Source organism: Carassius auratus, chromosome 28 (assembly GCF_003368295.1).
Source record: "Carassius auratus strain Wakin chromosome 28, ASM336829v1, whole genome shotgun sequence".
Taxonomy (NCBI): Eukaryota; Metazoa; Chordata; class Actinopteri; order Cypriniformes; family Cyprinidae; genus Carassius; species Carassius auratus.
In genome coordinates, this window is record NC_039270.1 from 17,442,380 (window position 1) to 17,460,656 (window position 18,277).

The 18,277-nt window shown below is 39.1% G+C and overlaps 2 protein-coding genes across 2 annotated transcripts; one reads left to right on the forward strand and one right to left on the reverse strand.

The window, feature by feature from the left end:
* Positions 1-1,547: 1,547 nt before the first annotated feature.
* Positions 1,548-11,361, reverse strand: LOC113047041 (serine/threonine-protein phosphatase alpha-2 isoform). Its single transcript, XM_026208289.1, has 7 exons — positions 10,896-11,361; positions 5,453-5,584; positions 5,105-5,335; positions 4,906-5,010; positions 3,837-4,060; positions 3,610-3,744; positions 1,548-2,452 (listed from the first exon to the last, which is right to left on the reverse strand). The coding sequence occupies exons 1-7, from the start codon at positions 10,948-10,950 to the stop codon at positions 2,339-2,341; spliced, it is 996 nt and encodes a 331-aa protein (XP_026064074.1). The 5' UTR covers positions 10,951-11,361; the 3' UTR covers positions 1,548-2,338.
* A 3,710-nt stretch (positions 11,362-15,071) lies between these two features.
* Positions 15,072-18,115, forward strand: LOC113047043 (claudin-6-like). The gene is made up of 3 exons (XM_026208291.1): positions 15,072-15,191; positions 16,389-16,521; positions 17,278-18,115. Exons 2-3 carry the CDS (start codon positions 16,390-16,392, stop codon positions 17,779-17,781), a joined length of 636 nt encoding a protein of 211 aa, XP_026064076.1. The 5' UTR covers positions 15,072-15,191; position 16,389; the 3' UTR covers positions 17,782-18,115.
* The last annotated feature ends 162 nt before the right edge of the window (positions 18,116-18,277 follow it).

Below are 18,277 nucleotides of genomic sequence, written 5' to 3' on the forward strand. Positions count from 1 at the left end.
TATGATACAGTTGAAATAATATACTACAGTGCATTAAGGAAAAACATCCCTGATTGCTTTATAAGAGACAGGAAGAAAATCACATCATCTAAATAGCCTGCTCTCTGTCAGTAAAACAAATAAAAGTACAATTATATATTAATAAGCAACAACTCTACTCCTAATAAAGTCTTAATCTCAGTGTTGCTGTAAAGCAATTATTTGCACAAATATAGCCTTGTTGAGATCAGAGATAATAGAAAGGCCATCAACTAAATGAAATACATCAACTTTTTGCCTTTTTTTTTTAATTGCACACATACGTAGTTTAAAATCCCCGCAAAACAAATACAAGATCTATCAGAAAAGAGTGATATGATTATATTATGGCATTTATGATAGACTTTGAGACTGAAAATCAGATGCCAGATGAGCAATGGCTTAGATGTCTCATGTTTTGTTGCCAGCATTATGTTCTGTATACAAGTAGTTCTGATGCAAGAAAGCAATAGAAGCATGTAGGAATGCAATCACTACACGTATCAGTTTGATTGGTCAGTGCTAGTCTCCTATACTTGACCAGAAATGTTACGTCAACAAAGACAGACACACCTTGATCTGAAGACCTCAATTATGGGATGTCTTTCTAAAAATTTAAAGCATTGTTAAGCTTTCCCCTCCTCAAAAGCTAGGTCACCATATAGAATACTAAATATGATATTTTTCAGAAATTTTAAAATACACTTAAGCTACAAAAATTAAAGGATGACCTGCTTGATTTAAACCATTTTGGATATCACTACTTCGCCTTACAAATATTCATCTCAGAACATATAGCAGGGCACTACAAGAACTCAGTGTCTTTGAGCCAGCAGAGGACACTAGTGTATTGCTTTGCAGTATTCTTATACCTTACAAACACATTAAAGTGTAATATTGACTCAGAGTTGTGTGAAATGCGCCATCTGCTGGCAGCAGAGGTCGGCGTTTGTGTGGCAAGCAGAAGAACGCTTAAATACTAATTACAGTAGCAGCTCCTCTGAGATTTAAATGGATCAAACTTTAAATCCTGCCTGGCAATTCAAAACACTTTTGAAATGGAGGGAGGGGAATGAAAAGGACAACAGGTCTCTAGAGGAAAGGGACAAGTTGAGCTGGCAAAGCAAAATCTGGAGCTGGGTGCGACGCCCAACATTAAAAACCAAGATAATGCTTACTAGTAAAGGGTGGAGGAAGAAAAGAAGAACAGACAGACCAATAGGACAGATAAGAGTAATCATGTTTAAGTAATTAAAAAGGTTAATGGAAAGAAGAACTGGAGCAAAGGGGAGGAGACTGAGTTGAGAGGAAGCACACACATCACGCAAGCTGGAGACAAACAGAAAATGATTAGGTGCACAACCTCAGTCTTTCTCAGCAAATGTCAACTTTGGTCAACCCTGAAAGACTACATTCAGTCCTCTTCAGTCAAAATAGAGAACGAAACCAAGAACAAGACAACAGTAAACACCTGAGGAAGAGAGTCGTATCTTGGGCAAACTGGACACAGCAAGATAGATAGTACAGGATGACAACTTTAAATAAAGTTCTCTTTATTGATAATTGTCTTCCAAAAAAGACACTAAAAAAAACACACATAGTAAGCAAAGAATTTCAAAGCTTTTTGTTGTGATCCATCTACAAAAAAGTAAAAAGTTCCAACATGATTGTGTTTTAAATCATTGGACCTCTATATGGAAATGATGCACCTGTGACAGTCTCTCTCTACCTCACGCTTTCTCTGCACATCCATTCTCCCTGCATGTGTGTGTGTGTGTGTGTACATGCATCATATTTCACTCAGACTGGCTCTCTAACTAATGCAGGATGTGCAAGTTCTGTGTTTGAAACAACGGAGGGACACAAAACAGTGAGGGGGCTTGACCCTCACCTCTCGACCCACCCCCCTTTGACCCCTCTGTCTGTCTCGATCTTCCCCAGAGCCTGGCTGGGGGGCGTTTACACGGAGGCTCCGTCACAGGCTCCCTGACAGAGAGACAGGTGGAGAGATGGGGGCAATGAGTGGTGGAGGGGGAGGGAAGGATGGGTGGAAAACCAAACACGAAGAGCATAACAAACATAACTGCCGCTCACATGTGGTCTCATATATAAACACATTTTGTAAAGTTACATGAGGAAAAAAATTAAAAGAGAAAGAGAGAGAGAAGAAAGGTACTCTTCAACCCTGGGTACTGTTTTGCTTTACAGCCGTTTGGAGACGGAAAGAAAGAAGGGAGGTAGAGAAAGAGTGGGGTCAGAACAGGGAATTTCGGAAGAAAGGACGTTGGGGGGGCGGGGTGGAGGGGCCATCCAGCGGGTGTTATTTCTTGGCTTTTCCACCCTTGGCTGAATTTCGCGGCGGGGTCACTGGACGCCCTGATCCCATTCCACCTCCTCCACCGTAGTACAGCTTCTTATCGGCTGGCTTAAGGATCTGAGAGAAAGACAGAGGACGAGAGTAAGCAATGGCGCACAACAGCAAACGCACTTCCAAATATAGACATGTCCGCCCACAGAGAGACAGAGAGAGAGCACTTCAATACATACTGTGAGCAATGCAGAAGCTCCGTTTCAAATCCAACTGAGCTACTTACACAGAGATCAACCCAGCGGACATGGAACCTCACAAGTGACCATTTTAAAAACACTATATAGGCAACAACTCTGTGCTGGACTTATTTCAAGACAGTTTAACATTAGCAATACTGAGCTGCCTACATAGGAAGCTGCCTACTAAGGACACTCAACACCAGGCACTTGACGCACAACTGGCAGCAACATATGCTAATGCGAAACAGCTGAAAATCTGAAATCCAGATCCAGAAAAGTTGTCCTTAAATCCAATAAACAAATAGTGGGTATTTTTTTTACCCCATTTACACTTTATAGAATTGGATCATTTAAAAATTAACTGATTTGTCACACAAAAAAATGGTAATAATTTACCAAAGCTCTGTGTGCACTGCATTATAAAAGGACTATTAAAGGATATACAATTATCTTGTCATAAATAATTGAAATTGTGTATTGATACGTGTTATAATGCATTAACTGTGGTAACAATTATACGCAAGATTGTACAATGCATTATAAAGTACATTACAAGGCATAATTAATGTGTCTTTTAATGCATTATATATATATATAAGGTTTACGGGTTACCAAAAATTTATATTTATTTATTTATTTATATATAACAATATAAAGTAAAGATTTTCCTGAAATGACAGAACTAAATTGATTAAAAACCTTGTTACACCACTGACAACAGACAGAGCTTTACTGGCTGTGAAATGTTACTGCACATTTAGAATGAAGTACCTTACATAGCAGCATGATTAATGACCCAAGCTTCCTTAGCTTTGTACTGAGAGTAAAAAGCATCTTTTGGTAATGCACTACCTTTTGAAACAGAACAGAGTCACTGTAGAGAACAACCTTCAAAAGATGATCTAATGCAAAACTACAGAGGAAGTTGGCCAGACCTATTACACGCAAGTATACTTGATGCATTTCCAGAGAAACTGGAAAGCCCTGTAATCAGGTAAAGGCAAAAGAGAGGGAGGAAAATGACAGCACTTCTTCTCTTACCTGGAAGGAACACATGAGTGTCTCATCCACACTCATCATGGCCCCGGCGTTATCAAACTCGCCACAGTAGTTAGGAGCAGAGAACAGGGTGACTAACTGTCTCTTCGCGAAAAACTCATAACCGTCCTCCACCACCTGCACAAGATGATAACGTCACATTTTGTACAGTCTTTTAATGCTGCAATGCTTTATGGAAACATCCGTAACACTGAAGAGCATAAACTAACCTGATGTGCCCTGCATATTAGGTCCATGTCGTGTTTGTGAAGGAATTTGGCCACCACATCAGCACCGAAGGTGAAGGACACGCCACGGTCATTCTCTCCCCAACCCAGCACGTCTTTGTCTGGGTCGGCCCAAAGCAGGTCACACAGCAGCCCCTGGTCAGGTACGTCCGTGGGCCTCATGACGCGCCGCACCTGCTCCATTGACTGCAGGTCTGGAGAGAGGCCTGGAGCAGAAAACTATTCATTAGGTTTCAAAATGCATTTCTAGGGAGCAACTTAAATATAATTTGCCAAGAAGCATCCAGACGCAGTGGGCTGCAAAACACCACAAGAAAAGGCATTAAATCTGTAAACAGAAATGTGTTATTAAGACTTTCATCAGCATAAGTGAGAAAGATACATTTAATGTCTTAATGTTGTCTGCAGAGTTCCAAAAAAAAAAAAAGCTTGATTTTTTTGGTGAATCAGACTAATCGCAATACATTTCCTGCTTTTGTTTTTTGAGTGCAGACAGTGAAGGCAACTCAATTCAAATGAGACTGCACATTCAAAACTAAAATATGATTTCGTCTGATGCGGCTGTGGTATATGAGCTTCGCAGGAAATGCTGGTTGTCTGCCGTTTCCCCCACATAATGCATTCATGACAAACACCTCACATTTAAGCAGCTTGAAGTCATAAAACATAACATCAGCATCTTTATGCGAGCACTCCATATGGCCTTTTATGTTTACAGTGGTCCATATTTACATCATTTCAGTTGCTAAGCAGAGCAATCATTTTAAAGACGTGATGACGGATTTATTTTTTTATTTTGGTTACAATTACAGTTCATTTCCAGGGTAGATTACTCCCACGTCTGCAGTTCAAATGAAGCGTATGCTAAACCCATTTAGTAAGTCCCCTGAGTTTGTGCCAATCAAATGAACCAAATGTTATGGTCTCCCGGTGATATGGCTATGAACAGCTATATTTTAACTTCTCCAGGCAAACTGCAAAGTCAATAAAGGAGTTAGGACAGAACATTAAAATTGCTATGGGGACGAAAGACCTCTGCCTGCACTCTTACCTCCATGGCAACAGAAGATCTTCTCGTCTACGATGGCAGCCACAGGTAAACAGTTGAAACAGTCTGTGAAAGTCTTCCACAGCTTAATGTTATATCGTCGCTTACCTGAAGAGATGGGGAAAAACCTGCCTCTTAGCATTTAAAACTATGTAATGTGTATACGGAGAGGTGTCATTAGTGGTAATGTAATTCTACTCACACTCATCATAGAAGCCATATATACGGTTGATAGAGGCGCACTCATGGTTGCCACGCAGCAGGAAGAAGTTTTCAGGATATTTGACTTTGTAGGCCAACAGGAGGCAGATGGTCTCTAGAGACTGTTTCCCTCGGTCCACATAGTCCCCCAGGAACAAATAGTTGCTCTCAGGAGGAAAGCCGCCGTACTCGAAAAGACGAAGGAGGTCATAGTACTGACCATGAACGTCGCCTGCAGAGACACCAGAACTATTTTGTTTAATACAGGAAAATGCACAAATTAGGACATGAATTCCTTTTTCTTCCAGGTTTTTATTTAGGGGGAGGCCTGTAGGACAAACATACTCACCGCAGATCTTGAGCGGTGCTTCCAGCTCCAGCAGAATTGGCTGGCTGAGGAAAATTTCCCGAGATTTGAGACAGAGGCCACGGATCTCGCCCTCGGTCAGCTGTACGTTCTTGCCTGGCCTGGAGCCTTTAACTGGAACAACACAAACAAGCAGAAGGGACAAAATGAGAAAAGCAGGAAACCAGCCAACAAAAAAAGCAAATGTGCCAGATTATACCCAATAAGTGCTTTGAAAACTAGGAGGAAGATCTCGAGGATGATAAACTCGACTCAAGAGGCTCTCTGAAATGATGGGCTGTGCAGACCAGTGACGCACATCAGTACACAAACTCTACATCATGTGTCTCGGCTCAAGCATGCACGCAAACCGCATTTGATTCTGCAAAAGGCATGTACAGAATTTAGCAGGTTTGTTTAAGCATTCATTAGCATGTCGTCAAATGCACACGAACACAACCGCCGCACATATGGCTTTTAACAACCACAATACAGTTTAAAGAGCTCTCCTCTGAGTAATGTCTGAACCGTTTTGAAGATGATGTGCAACTGAACTTCAGACAGAAACAAATACTCATGGCCAACAAAACATAGGTCAACAGATTCTGTACTTATCCTTGGAGTCACTTAAAAAAAAGTTGAGCTCCAACGAGATTTGCTGCTGCTCTGTGACAGAAGACTTGCAGGCTCTAAACAGACTGTCATCTCACAGAACGCAGACCTGCGGTAGTATTCAAACGTACCCTTTTAGACTAGCTGCATGACACGCTGTTCAGGGGCTTAGCTGGCAGCAGCGGATGAAAGAAAGAGCACAGGATGTATCTGGAGAGGAGAAATATTGCAGGCTCTTTGGACAGGGCTGTAAATGACATCTCCGGGGTCACACTGGCCATACATCAGAAGTGTCATATACGTGTACGGGATGTTCGGAAAGGAAAGATAAGAGACCCTGAGGCAGCCCCACAGTTGTATTCAAGCAGTTGCTTGGTTTTAAATATACATTTCACATAACTGGCTTCAGGCAAGAATAATAGTACTGAGTGTATCCTGGCGAATCACATAATCAGGCAGTTATGCAAGCATTTGAAAGATGGCTTATTTGTGCACATTCACAAAATCGATCCAACCAGCCTACACCTCTAAATAAATGTTTAAAGCATGAGGTTTCTCACAGATTAACCAAGGACACAAATAGTCAATTTTGGAGAAAAAAAAATTATGACATCAAACTACTTGACCAATGCGACTGCCAAACTAGTTTCATGGTGCAGGACAAATGCTGCATCCAGCCATCTCTATCAATTTAAATCAGCAGCACAGAAGATGTCTCAAGTGATGTGAAGGTCTACAGAGAGAAGCAGCTGGCTGACTCAATGTTCATCCAACCTGAATCCTCATTTAAAGACATTTACAGCACAATCCTTCACAGTGAAAAATACATGCATTCAGCATTCACTTACTTCATCATAATTCTCTATATCAAGTTTTAATACCCAAATAGTAATAGGGTTAGGCAGGTAGATACGGGTAATGAACACTCCAATAAAATAATAAATAATAAATATTGAGACTTAGATTACAGCTATCACCATCCACCAAGGCAGGAACTTATCAAGTTATGTCTTTTCCCCATTCATGCATGTAAACTACCATTCAAGTTTGGGGTCAGTTAAAGAAATTCACACTTTTACTCAGCAAGGACGCATTAAATTGGCCAAAAGCAATAGTAAAGACATTAATAATGCTTAATTTGAACTTTCTATCCATTAAAAATTAAAACTGTAGCAAGATTTTTTCATTTTCAAAAACATTTTCAGAAACTCACCATTTTTTAATGGTAGTGTAACTGTATTACATCTGCATGCAAGCAAATCTGCATGTAATGGCACTCAAGCGCTGAATCTATTTGATACTTTTAATCCTCCAGAAAGACTTGAATTGTGTATTGCAAATGTTGAGGGAAAGTATTGTTACTTTTCCTTTATTTTAATCTGTACATAGAGCTGAATCAACTAGTGTGTTTGACATCCATACCCTGCTGCCTATTTGTAGATGAGCTCTATATTTATCTTGCCTCAGGTTTATTGTTTGTGCACACTGATGATAATGGAGAATTGTTCGGTTGCTACTGCGCTGTCACGAACAGTCTATGTTTGCATCCAAGTCACCTGGGAAGCTACATTTCACTTTCTGCCTTGCCCTATAGAGCAAAGACAATAAACTGAATTTGACTTCCATATTGTGGAACCACCACTTCGCATTTTTTGGTAACTGATAAGTGACGTTCAATACCACAGCTTTGTGTTAATAGAAGACTTTTTAACAAACAAATCAGATGACGCACACCAGTCTAACAGTTAGCTGGGGTCACCTGAAAGAAGGCCTTTAAGGTCTCAGGCAGGGCCTGGACAGTGACCGTCGGCTCAGTCAGTGAAAAGGGGGTATAAATAGGATCCTGCCGCTCGTCACTTTAAACCCAGATTAAGGCCGGCTAATGCCCTAACAGCACTTGCTCTAAAGTTAGTCACAGGGCCAATAAGCATCACAGAGCTTAGACCCAACACAAGGGAGAGGGTGGACCTATGACAAACAAACAAATAAACCTCTCAAACGATAACCAGTAGGTGTGCAAAGTTACGTGTGCTACATTTCATAAATAAGTATAAATAAAAGGTACTGCAAAGAACAGTTCAACCGCCCACAAAAATGGGGGTGTACTTGGTTGACAAACAATCAAATAAACCTCTCGAGCTGTAGCTAGTAGGTGTGTTAGTATTCTTATCAATGAGAAAGCAGTGCAGAGAACAACAAGGCAATCAATCAAATTTAACTAAAAGTGTGCATCTAGCAGTGTCATGCTATGGGGAAACACATGAAATGTCATGCCAGTCCAGCACTTAATCGGTTCGCACGTGCTCGTCACACGGACATCCATGTGTTCTGCCTCAAACGCGTCAGGTTCTCAGAGGTGATACCCTCCACACTTAAATCCAATGAAGGCAATGAGATAGAGGGACAGTCTGAGAAGAGGAAAACAACTTATTTATGTGACACCTCAACAGAACAACAAATGATAGCAGATGCTACCATTTATATACCATTTAGATAACAGCAACCAGCCCCAAGAGAAGAGAGAAAGAAAAAAAAAAAGGTGCAAAAAGTTTCCTTCATGCCATCTGTAATCAGTACAATTGATTTTCTGTTGGTTGGCCATGAGGCTCCATGCACAACAGTGCGGCAGTACAGAACAGCATGAACCGAAAGCATCTAGACTTAAAAGCTGGAATCTCTGAACATTCCACAGAACAAGTGTTGGAATCCGAAAAAAAAAAGAAAAAAAGGGTACTGCCTGTCAGAAGAGGCACCGCTGTGTTCATTAAAAGAGAGGATTAAGTTATGCAACTTCTTGTAATTATTTCCAACGTACAGGCACAGTAACCCATGTACACAAGAAAACTTTGGTACATAGGACAACACTCAGATTCTGATTCGTTCACCGTACTGCACTTGCGTGTGTGCCTGCATACAAACACTGACCCTCCCTGCAAGGTCAGAGCAATGCACTTGTTCCCCAACCTAAAAACCAAAGACAAAATAAGCAATCTGTTTAAGCAATATTGATATCTCTGTAATTTAAAGAGCAGCTATCAAATAAACATAAGATCCTCGGGAGAACCAGGACTTTGGACGGAGGCATCAAGCTCTAAGGGGAAAAAAGGACAGCAGGATTACATAAGGAGATTTAAATACAACTAGTATATCAGGCTTGTTTATTGAATTTTTTACTGCAATTTGCGGAAAGAAAAATGTGTTTACACAGCCATGCAGCCAACAGGACCTAATGCCAAAAGGTAAAAGGTCCAGTGTATGTGGAAATCTGTTTTCTTTGTAGGTCTTTGTGACTGTTTAAATTGTGTTTCTTTCCCTTTTCTCACAAAGGACAAAATACTGTGAAAAAGACATTCAGTTTCTTGCCAAGTAAATAAAGCCTAAATTCTATCCAGCAGCTCAAATGCCCCACCAGCATCAGACCTCACACCACATCAGGCCCACACAAAATTAGTAAAAACGTGTAATTTGGAGAAATGGATTAAAGTATGAGAAAATATTTATTAAAACAATTCACAAGAGGTGGAGATTTGTAAAAAAAAAAGTTATGAATGATAAATTTGTCAGAAACTACAATGCCGCGTGGGCCTGCTTATGACCTTATGCACAACTTCCTTTGCTACAGAAACAGCTGGAGAAATGGTACATAGTTTGGAAGACCTAAAGTAATCATGTTATGCCACACACATGCTTGATGGGATTCAGATATTTGATAAACCTGTGCTAAGCATCGCAATGTTTACCCTCAGTAGGCATCAGCAAACATTAAGTAAAAAAGACATTTCTAGTGCAACTAAGGGACAACGTCAAAAAAAATTGTTTCCAATGTCTTATGAGGCTATATACTTCTTCCAAACCTGAAGCAGTTATAAAAATAAAAAAAAAAACTGTTCAGTATATTTCATATTTATATCTACAAATAGTATACTTCCACTTCATAGAAATCAACTTTGAACTGTAAATCATATTACAGAACAATGTCTCTTCCTGGAGAACATTAACGACCATCTAAAATGATATTACTCTGCAAATTAGCCTGGATCGACCATGTTTACAGGACTATGCAATTAAATCTTTGCAATTAGGTCACTAAATAGGCAATAAAACCAAACCCAGTAATCATCATCTACAATACAACAAGCAGGACTCTCTGGAAATCCCATCTAAGAATTAAGCATTTACAGTGAAGAGTAACTGCAAATCACGAAACCCTTTTTATGCAAAGACAACGTAAATGTATAAATCCATCCTCTCCTCAGCTTCCACGGGTTATGCCATGTTTTGAGGGCCACTATTGTGAAGATCACTTGGTTCTGCACCTGCACTAACTACATCCTCATTAGTCAGAGTAATCCTACTGCTGCCGACCTTAATTAGACACAGGTCTTCCCCTGCTAAAATGGAAGGTGACCAAACAGCAAATGTGAACTGGACAGAGACAGAAATGTGAGTCACTTTAAGCACACAAGTAACGTATTACATGAAATACTGGCAGAATTTCCGCTCACAACCTTAAAAATAATGAGAATAAGAAAAAGAAAAGAAAAAAGAGAACATGCAGTTGTCAGCTATATCGGTTTTTGCAATGATAGCTATGAGATTATGGCTATAAAACTCCCGGGCAGAGTTTTAGTAAATTACTTTAGACTGGTTGGCTAGCAACTGCTAATTCGCTCCACTTCCCCCGGCTTTTTCTCGGGACACAAATATGCTTACAATTATTCTATAATACGACACATATGCAATACAAACACACATATACACGAATTTTTGGGTTTTACGCATTTCATTTCAGAGCCACAGTTAATAATTAAAAGCTGTGCAGAGAAGCGCTCACCTTCCAGGAGACGCTGTATTATGGAGTCAATGTTTAATTTGTCCGGCTCCGCCATCTTAGTGGGTTTTTCTCGGGTTTATTCAAACACGTCGAGTCTGCCGTTTTCTGCTATTTTGGTGATTGGTCAAAAAATAAGGCCCCAGTCCGAATAAGCAAAGCGTATAAAAGCTATCGTTATGGAAATGTGGATTTACTGGCTATATTTCCTTTGTCGTTTGGTTGATCGCTAGCTGCTAACACCGTTAGCCTGATGGCGCTAGCTATTGCCTACCCGTATTAAAACACCAGGAAACGGTTAATATGATACAAAATATCCCAGATATACCCCTTCGTCTCTTATTTTGATTCTCTTTATGCCCCACGAGCATCAAAGACATTCAAACTGTCCCTATTTTCCGTTTCCTCACAACCCCCTTTCTCTCATCGTCTACGGAACTTTAAAAAAGACCGTGTTGTTGAGGAGCGAAATCAACGGAGGTTGATAGGACCCGCCTGCTCCTGTAAATGCAGGGAGATGATTGGCTTACATGTCACGTTTGAACAGACGGTGTGGTCGCTCATTGGCTAGTGTTCATTTCCAGAGCTCCGCCCCCCTAGTGTTGTAAAGTAATGACGTCAATGATTGTGGAAAAGGCAGAGGGGATGTTCACGTACTGCGAAATTGCTGGCGATTATAATGTACTTTAGGTTTAGGGACTATAGCATTGTGATAAATGATAGCTCAAGACAACATAATTATATCGAGGCTCTCACGTTGTCATTAACTGTTTGATGTCTGACAGGTTTGTTCATAGTTTCCCTACCTTCAGGATCATCGTCTAACACACCAGCGCCCTCTAAAGTTGCTTTGTAATCACAAACAAATGCATAAATATACAGTACGAGAACATGTTAAAGTCACTAAGTTCTTCCGTAAATTACAATAGTTTAGAATAATTAGTAAACATGTGTAGAGTTGTAACTTACTCGCAGAGTAGTGTCTGTGGTCTAGCTGGCATCTCAGGCTTTAGGTTTTAGGTTTTAGTAACCATGTTGGCGTTATACGCGGAAAAATGAGCTGTGGACAAGTAAACTGAATTTATTTAATTTAAACTGAATTAATATTGTGGCCTCATTAACCTCGCGTGTGATTAATTTTTCTGTGAGACGTCGTCATTTATTCATTATGTAACACACAAGTCATAGTTTATTTGAAAGGTTTTGTTGTCTTACCGCAGATATTCGTGCTGCACCACTCAGTGCCGCTGCTTGCGCTTGAATGTTTGTAACGGTTTTTCCCAAGGGGCAAGCAACTCGACCGGAAGTTGAAGTCGGGTGGGGGCTGCCATCTTTTAGCAGAACTTCACTTGCGTTAGCATTCCCATTGACTCCCATTCATTTTGGCGTAACTTTGACAGCGAATGACTTTACATCTGAGGCGTTTAAAGACTCTGTTTGTCCATTATTTATTTCTAAAGATACACGACAATGTATAAAGGGCTCCATTACCTTCTATGTTACATTATGGCCCCGTATAAACAGTTTTTGTAAAAATAGGCTAACGATTGCGTCATAACCACTCAACGCTCTGTCGCATTACCGTACAGACAGGAGGAGAAGCTCGCAGGCAATTAACTTAATATGGAGTACTGGCGTTACATTTTAAAATACTATACAAAATAATTAATCAGAATACTTACTCCTGCTCACTCACGACAAAGAACTCCCCGCTCAAGCTCGCCGTCTCTGCAAGATTAACGATGGCAGTTTGCACGCACAGCCACTTAGAAGATTTACATCTGGCAGACAGGTTGCTGACGTCGTCAAGCTTCGTTTGAGTTTGCGCGTCAGAAACGGAAGTGCTAAAAAACGCTAAAACTGGGCTTCATTTGTCTCAATTGAGTTCCAATGGGGTCGCTGTGTCCATTTCTTTTACTGTCTATGGTTTTTCCGCGCAACCTCTGAACTTGTGCGTAACTGATTCAGTGCCTTGTTATGCAACTTGCATATTATGCCCAGAAACAGGGATGGGCGATACCGCATATTTTGTTTTCGATACGATACCGATACTTTTAACTTTTGGCCAGTATCGTCTATATCGATACAGATACGATACTTCTAAACTTTTATATTATGAAATTTATGTAATTATTATGAGTACATGGGGTAATAATACCTACTTAACTTTATATTTGAAATGCATTTATACATTCAATATGCCTTAAATGCAACTTATTAGGTTATATTTTTGTTTACACATGGTTAAAATATGTTTACTGTAGTGGTAACCAAGGAAATCTACAAATACTAAACTATGTTCACTATGGTTAACTGTCATAAGGGACTGCCAGTAATAAGCTTTTGCATGCATTAAATATTATTCTGAGAGTGTATGATTTATATTAACAATACAGAATAGAACATGAGCAATATAAACTTTTAACATTCAAATTTAAATAAATTTACTGCACAAACTAGGGTACAATTTTCAATATAAATTTTCATATAGCCTATGTTTTTTTCTGAATTGTTCTGGGCTGCCTTTTCCAAAAACATAAATCTTATTATAGGACGAGGACGTAGCTCTATTTAAATACACTGTCAGAAGTGAGTGAATGCTCTCTGTAATTGATTGATTCTGCCTTGCCACATATGCGTGTGTTCAGATGAGCAGGAAAATTCTTTCCACACAATTATTTGCTAACATAGGTTATTTGTCCAATTTAAGGCATATTGTTATTCGCCCATCCCTTTCCAGAAACCTTCGCTCCTGGTTTAAATGCGTTTGTTTTGATTATTTTTATTCTCAAAACTGATCATGTCTAAAAGGTGTTTTGCATACCAGATTCATTTAAAATAATTCACTTTTGTCACTTGTCAAAGTTTATTATTAGGGGTAACACATTTAACACAGAATAGCTTCTGGTTCATTTATGAATATTGTTTTTTGTAATTTTTAAAACAGCACAGTGCACTAAAGGTTATTGTGCAATTTAGAAATGTGTGAGATGGCCATGAGTACAGACGAAACATTGTATGTTGCCACAACTGCATCTGACATCACAATTAGTAACTGAATAAGAGTAAATTAATTAATACTGAGTATGTAATTAGTAATATACTAAAGAAACAATTAAGGAAATTGTGTTCTAACTTTAGCCAGTCTAGTCTTTACAGAACATCTTATAAGGTTCATAAAAGAACCTTAACTATCCTAAGTTCTAATATGAATCTTTTACCACGACAAAGGTTCTTAAAACAACTGCCAAATAACCAGTGGATCATTATAGAACCTTCAAGTTCAACTTTGAACCTTTTTGATTGCTAGAAGTTCATTTTCACAATAGGTTCTTTTTTTAACTCTTAAGGTTCAATCTCTTCTAAGAGTGTAGTTCCACTTTAGCACAATCAAATATACTTCAGTATATCTTTAGTTGGACTTCAGAACTACTTCCAGACAAATAAAGTGCATTATTTAACAGACTTTAAGTATTCCTGTTTACTTTACCAAATCACAATTTCCAGGGGATTTTTATTATGTATGAATATGTATATGTATTTGTAGTATACTTACCATGAAATAAATGTATCTCAAATAAATTTAGTATTTTTTTTCACTGGGGAACTCCTATCTATTTTGTCCAATCTCTTATACAGTACATAGTTTTTAAATGAATCATTCCTTGCATCACACAGCTGGTGTTATTATTGTGTCTCCCATGTTCCGATGTTTCACAATTTAAATCCCAGCCGCTCTTAACTTGTGACAGTATCTACTCATCATATGTGGTTTCGACGGTGACCAGGAAGAGCTTATGAGGAGAACATATGAGGTTGTTTTTGACATGTTATTAAGATTACTGCTGAAGTTTCAGAGGCTTTATGATTCATAGTATCAAGATGTCCGACCTCCAAGAGGGAATATTTCCATTCAGTATCCTGCTAATGTGATGTATGTGATGATAATATCAGTGTTCACCAATGCATACCATTTATTTTTAACAAAAAATAAAATAAAATATCAAAGACAGACCTTCTCTATCTAAAAACTTTAAGAAGGTGAGATAAAAAGGGGGAAAGAGAGCAACAGAGAGAAAAGGAAGAAGTCCAGACAGTTCATCTTTACAAAGCTGCCTCTGTCTCATTTCTACTCCACCCACTGGATTCCTCTACAAAAGCATCCTCACATCACAACACCTTCATCAGAGGTAACAGTCTGGGAAGGAGGGAGACTAACCTAAAGAAAAAGCTGAAAGACTACATCCAAAAACAGGAGGAAACTTACAGAGAATCTTCATCAAGGAGCTACAATAAAAGGTAAAGTTCAAACTGTTTACTCTTTGTGAAAACTTTAAAACAAACAGCGAGGATATATATTTTGTTTTCAGACTTATTTGTTAGGTGTATAACATTGTTTATATTTATCATGTTGCTTTTTCTGTGTAACAAAACATATAAATCATTACATATTACAAAATGTCTTGAAACACGTCGCATTGAAAAGTGTTGGGATTCACTTTGGACTTCTGTTTGATCGTTAATTGTTAGAATATAACTTACCTGAATCCTGGACAGCATCCAGACAAAAAAAAAAAAAAAAAAAATTCCTCACTCATTCATGAGCAGAATTATCATTGTTTAGAAGGAAAGAATACAGTTTTGGAGGAGCCGGACAGCATGTTAATCGCTCAGAGAGCTGCTGAATGATTCACCGTCAACTCAAAAACTGCCACAATTAGTGTTAGTCATTTTGCTGGTGCCCACGCAGCACCTGGTCACCTTCTCCAGCTCCTCATACATCCATTGAGCTTTGTTAGTGCCGAGTAGGAAGACAATGCAGTGCACTATAGTGGACTACAGGGACTTAAGTGCAGTCCACACATTCTAACAGTAGTTTTATGAATCAGCCACGAGCAAACCCTGAGGAGATACAAGAGAAGTTCAGTTGAGATCGACATGAACAAAAAGCCACAGGCATTGGGGGAGAGTGTACACAGAACGAGCAGTTCACTCAAAGTACTCGCTGTTTATTTGCTACAGTTGAAGTTAAGAAGAATGGAATGGAATGGAACACGTGGTACCTGAGACTCCTCTCGAGGTGGCGGTTACATAAAGATTTCTTTAAAAGCAGATTTTAGGACCTGTTGAGACTTGAGGCTTGCTTCATGATGTGGGATTTCTTAGAGATGTTGTTTTGTTCACGTTTCAGCCCTGAGAAAAAAATCCTGTATGCACCTGTTTGAAGGGAGGAGCCATTGTGCGCTTAAGAACTAGTTTAGAATATTACTAGTCTTACAAAATATACCATGAGGCAAACAGGAAGGATTCAAAACCACTATCTTCTGCTATTCTTCTGCTGTTATCTACTCTACTGCTTTTGCAGGGAGTGCATTTTTTCTTTGATTGCTTTGCTTTCAGGTTAACACTGTTTCCAAGCTGAGAGCATCAATAATATTTTTCTAATCTATTATTATTAGGCCTATTATAATTTAACATCCTTTACTCCTCTTTCAGAATGGGCTCATCTGGTGTACAGATCGCGTGTACGGCGCTGGGAATTTTAGGTCTCATTGCAGCGGTTGTGACCATCGCTGTTCCAAGATGGAAGGTTTCTGCTTTTATTGGCCAGAACATCATCACTGCACAGGTAAACCATTGCTGCCATTTCGAAAAGTTCAATTCAAAGAATAAATGTGTAGGCTTGGGAAGTGCACAAATATAACACTTCATCATAATTTATTCATTTTATTAAATAAATAAATAAAGCTGTAAATATTTAAAAACAAATATAGGCCTACCAGTCTTAAGTCGCTGGGGTATATTTATAGCAATAACATTGATTGGGTCAAAATTATCATAATTATTTTCTTTTATGCCAAAAAACATTAGGATATTAAGTAAAGGACATGTTCCATAAATATATTTTGTAAATTTCCTGCTGTAAATATATCAAAACTTAATTTTTTATTACTAATATGCATTGCTAAGTATTCATTTGGACAACTTCAAATGTGATTTTCTCAATATTTTGATTGTTTTGCCCCCTCAGATTCCAGATTTTCAAATAGTTGTATCTCGGCCAAATACTGTCCGATCATAACAAACGATACATCAATGGAAAGCTGATTTACTAATCTTTGAGGTGTATGATGATGAATGATGAATCTCATGACTGGTTTTGTGGTCCAGTGTCAAATATATGAAATACATAGTTATAGTCATTTAACAGTCTACTGTACCTTACAAAAAGATGGAGACTGTAGCATGATTATTTATTATGACATTTTGCCATATATATTTAATTTAATTAATAATTACGGCTGAAAAATAAAATTCTTTAAAGGATGTTGATTAAATTCTATGGATAAGAAGCTATATTTCATATTTTTGCTCTGCCACACAGGTTCAGGAAGAGGGCTTGTGGATGGAATGTGTGACACAGAGTACCGGACAGCAGCAGTGTAAAGCCTACGACTCGCTGCTCATCCTGGGCTCTGACCTCCAGGCGGCCCGTGCCATGACCATCATCAGCTGCATGTTCACTGTCCTGTCCCTGCTCACTCTGTGCGCTGCCGCCGACTTCACCACCTGCATCCAAAACGAAGAAGTCAAGCCCAAAGTGAGACTTGTGTCCGCTATAGGGATGATCATCGCGGCCTTGTTGCTGATCATCCCCGTCAGCTGGGCTGCTCATAATGTTGTGCGCGACTTCAACAATCCACTGGTATCACAGTCTGTTAAGAGAGAGCTGGGTCCATGTATCTTCGTGGGCTGGGGAGGAGGAGTCCTGCTCCTGCTGGACGGAGGCTTGCTGTGCTGCTTCAGCAGACCCTGCTCCGGAGGATCCAGTGGAACCACCAAATACTACAGCAACAGCGCCCCTGCACCAAGCAAGAATTACGTGTAGCTAAGCTAAGGAGTAGTAATCACAGAAATTGAATTGGTAGTATGTGAAATATGTCTATGTTAGTCTTTGATAGGCAATGAGAATCACATAACCTAGAAGAGGTCCAGACCTGCAAAGATAAATATTACTTGTTTACAGCTGCTGTCTTTAAGCTTTTTAATGAGTTTCATGTAGTTTACTGCTGCAATTTCTCAGAGCAGCTAATAAACAATGCACTTAATTATTAAGATTCAGGGATGGGCTGAGCTTGTGTCCAAAAAACTTTCAGGTTATTTTATCTGGGCATGTAATTGTCATTTCAGTAATGTTACTGAATAACTGAATTCATTATTTTTGAGTAATACAGAACAGATATATTTTCAGAACTCTTCAGGATACGGGTATCTACTGTAATCTGCACAGTTGCTACACAGTTGTATGTGTGTGTGTGTGTCAGGTCATTATCATTTCTGTTGCCTTTCTGTATGTTCAATAAAACTGTGTGGTTTAAGACATT

Bases quoted from the DNA above. Each gene is read 5' to 3' on its own strand.
- LOC113047041 (XM_026208289.1), bottom strand. From the start codon at position 10,950: ATGGCGGAGCCGGACAAATTAAACATTGACTCCATAATACAGCGTCTC. The intron at 5,336-5,452 runs GTGAGTATGTTT...GTGTCTCTGCAG, and splicing joins AGCACCGCTCAAGATCTGCG to GCGACGTTCATGGTCAGTAC. The intron at 5,011-5,104 runs GTGAGTAGAATT...CCATCTCTTCAG, and splicing joins ATATGGCTTCTATGATGAGT to GTAAGCGACGATATAACATT.
- LOC113047043 (XM_026208291.1), top strand. From the start codon at position 16,390: ATGGGCTCATCTGGTGTACAGATCGCGTGTACGGCGCTGGGAATTTTA. The intron at 16,522-17,277 runs GTAAACCATTGC...TCTGCCACACAG, and splicing joins AGAACATCATCACTGCACAG to GTTCAGGAAGAGGGCTTGTG.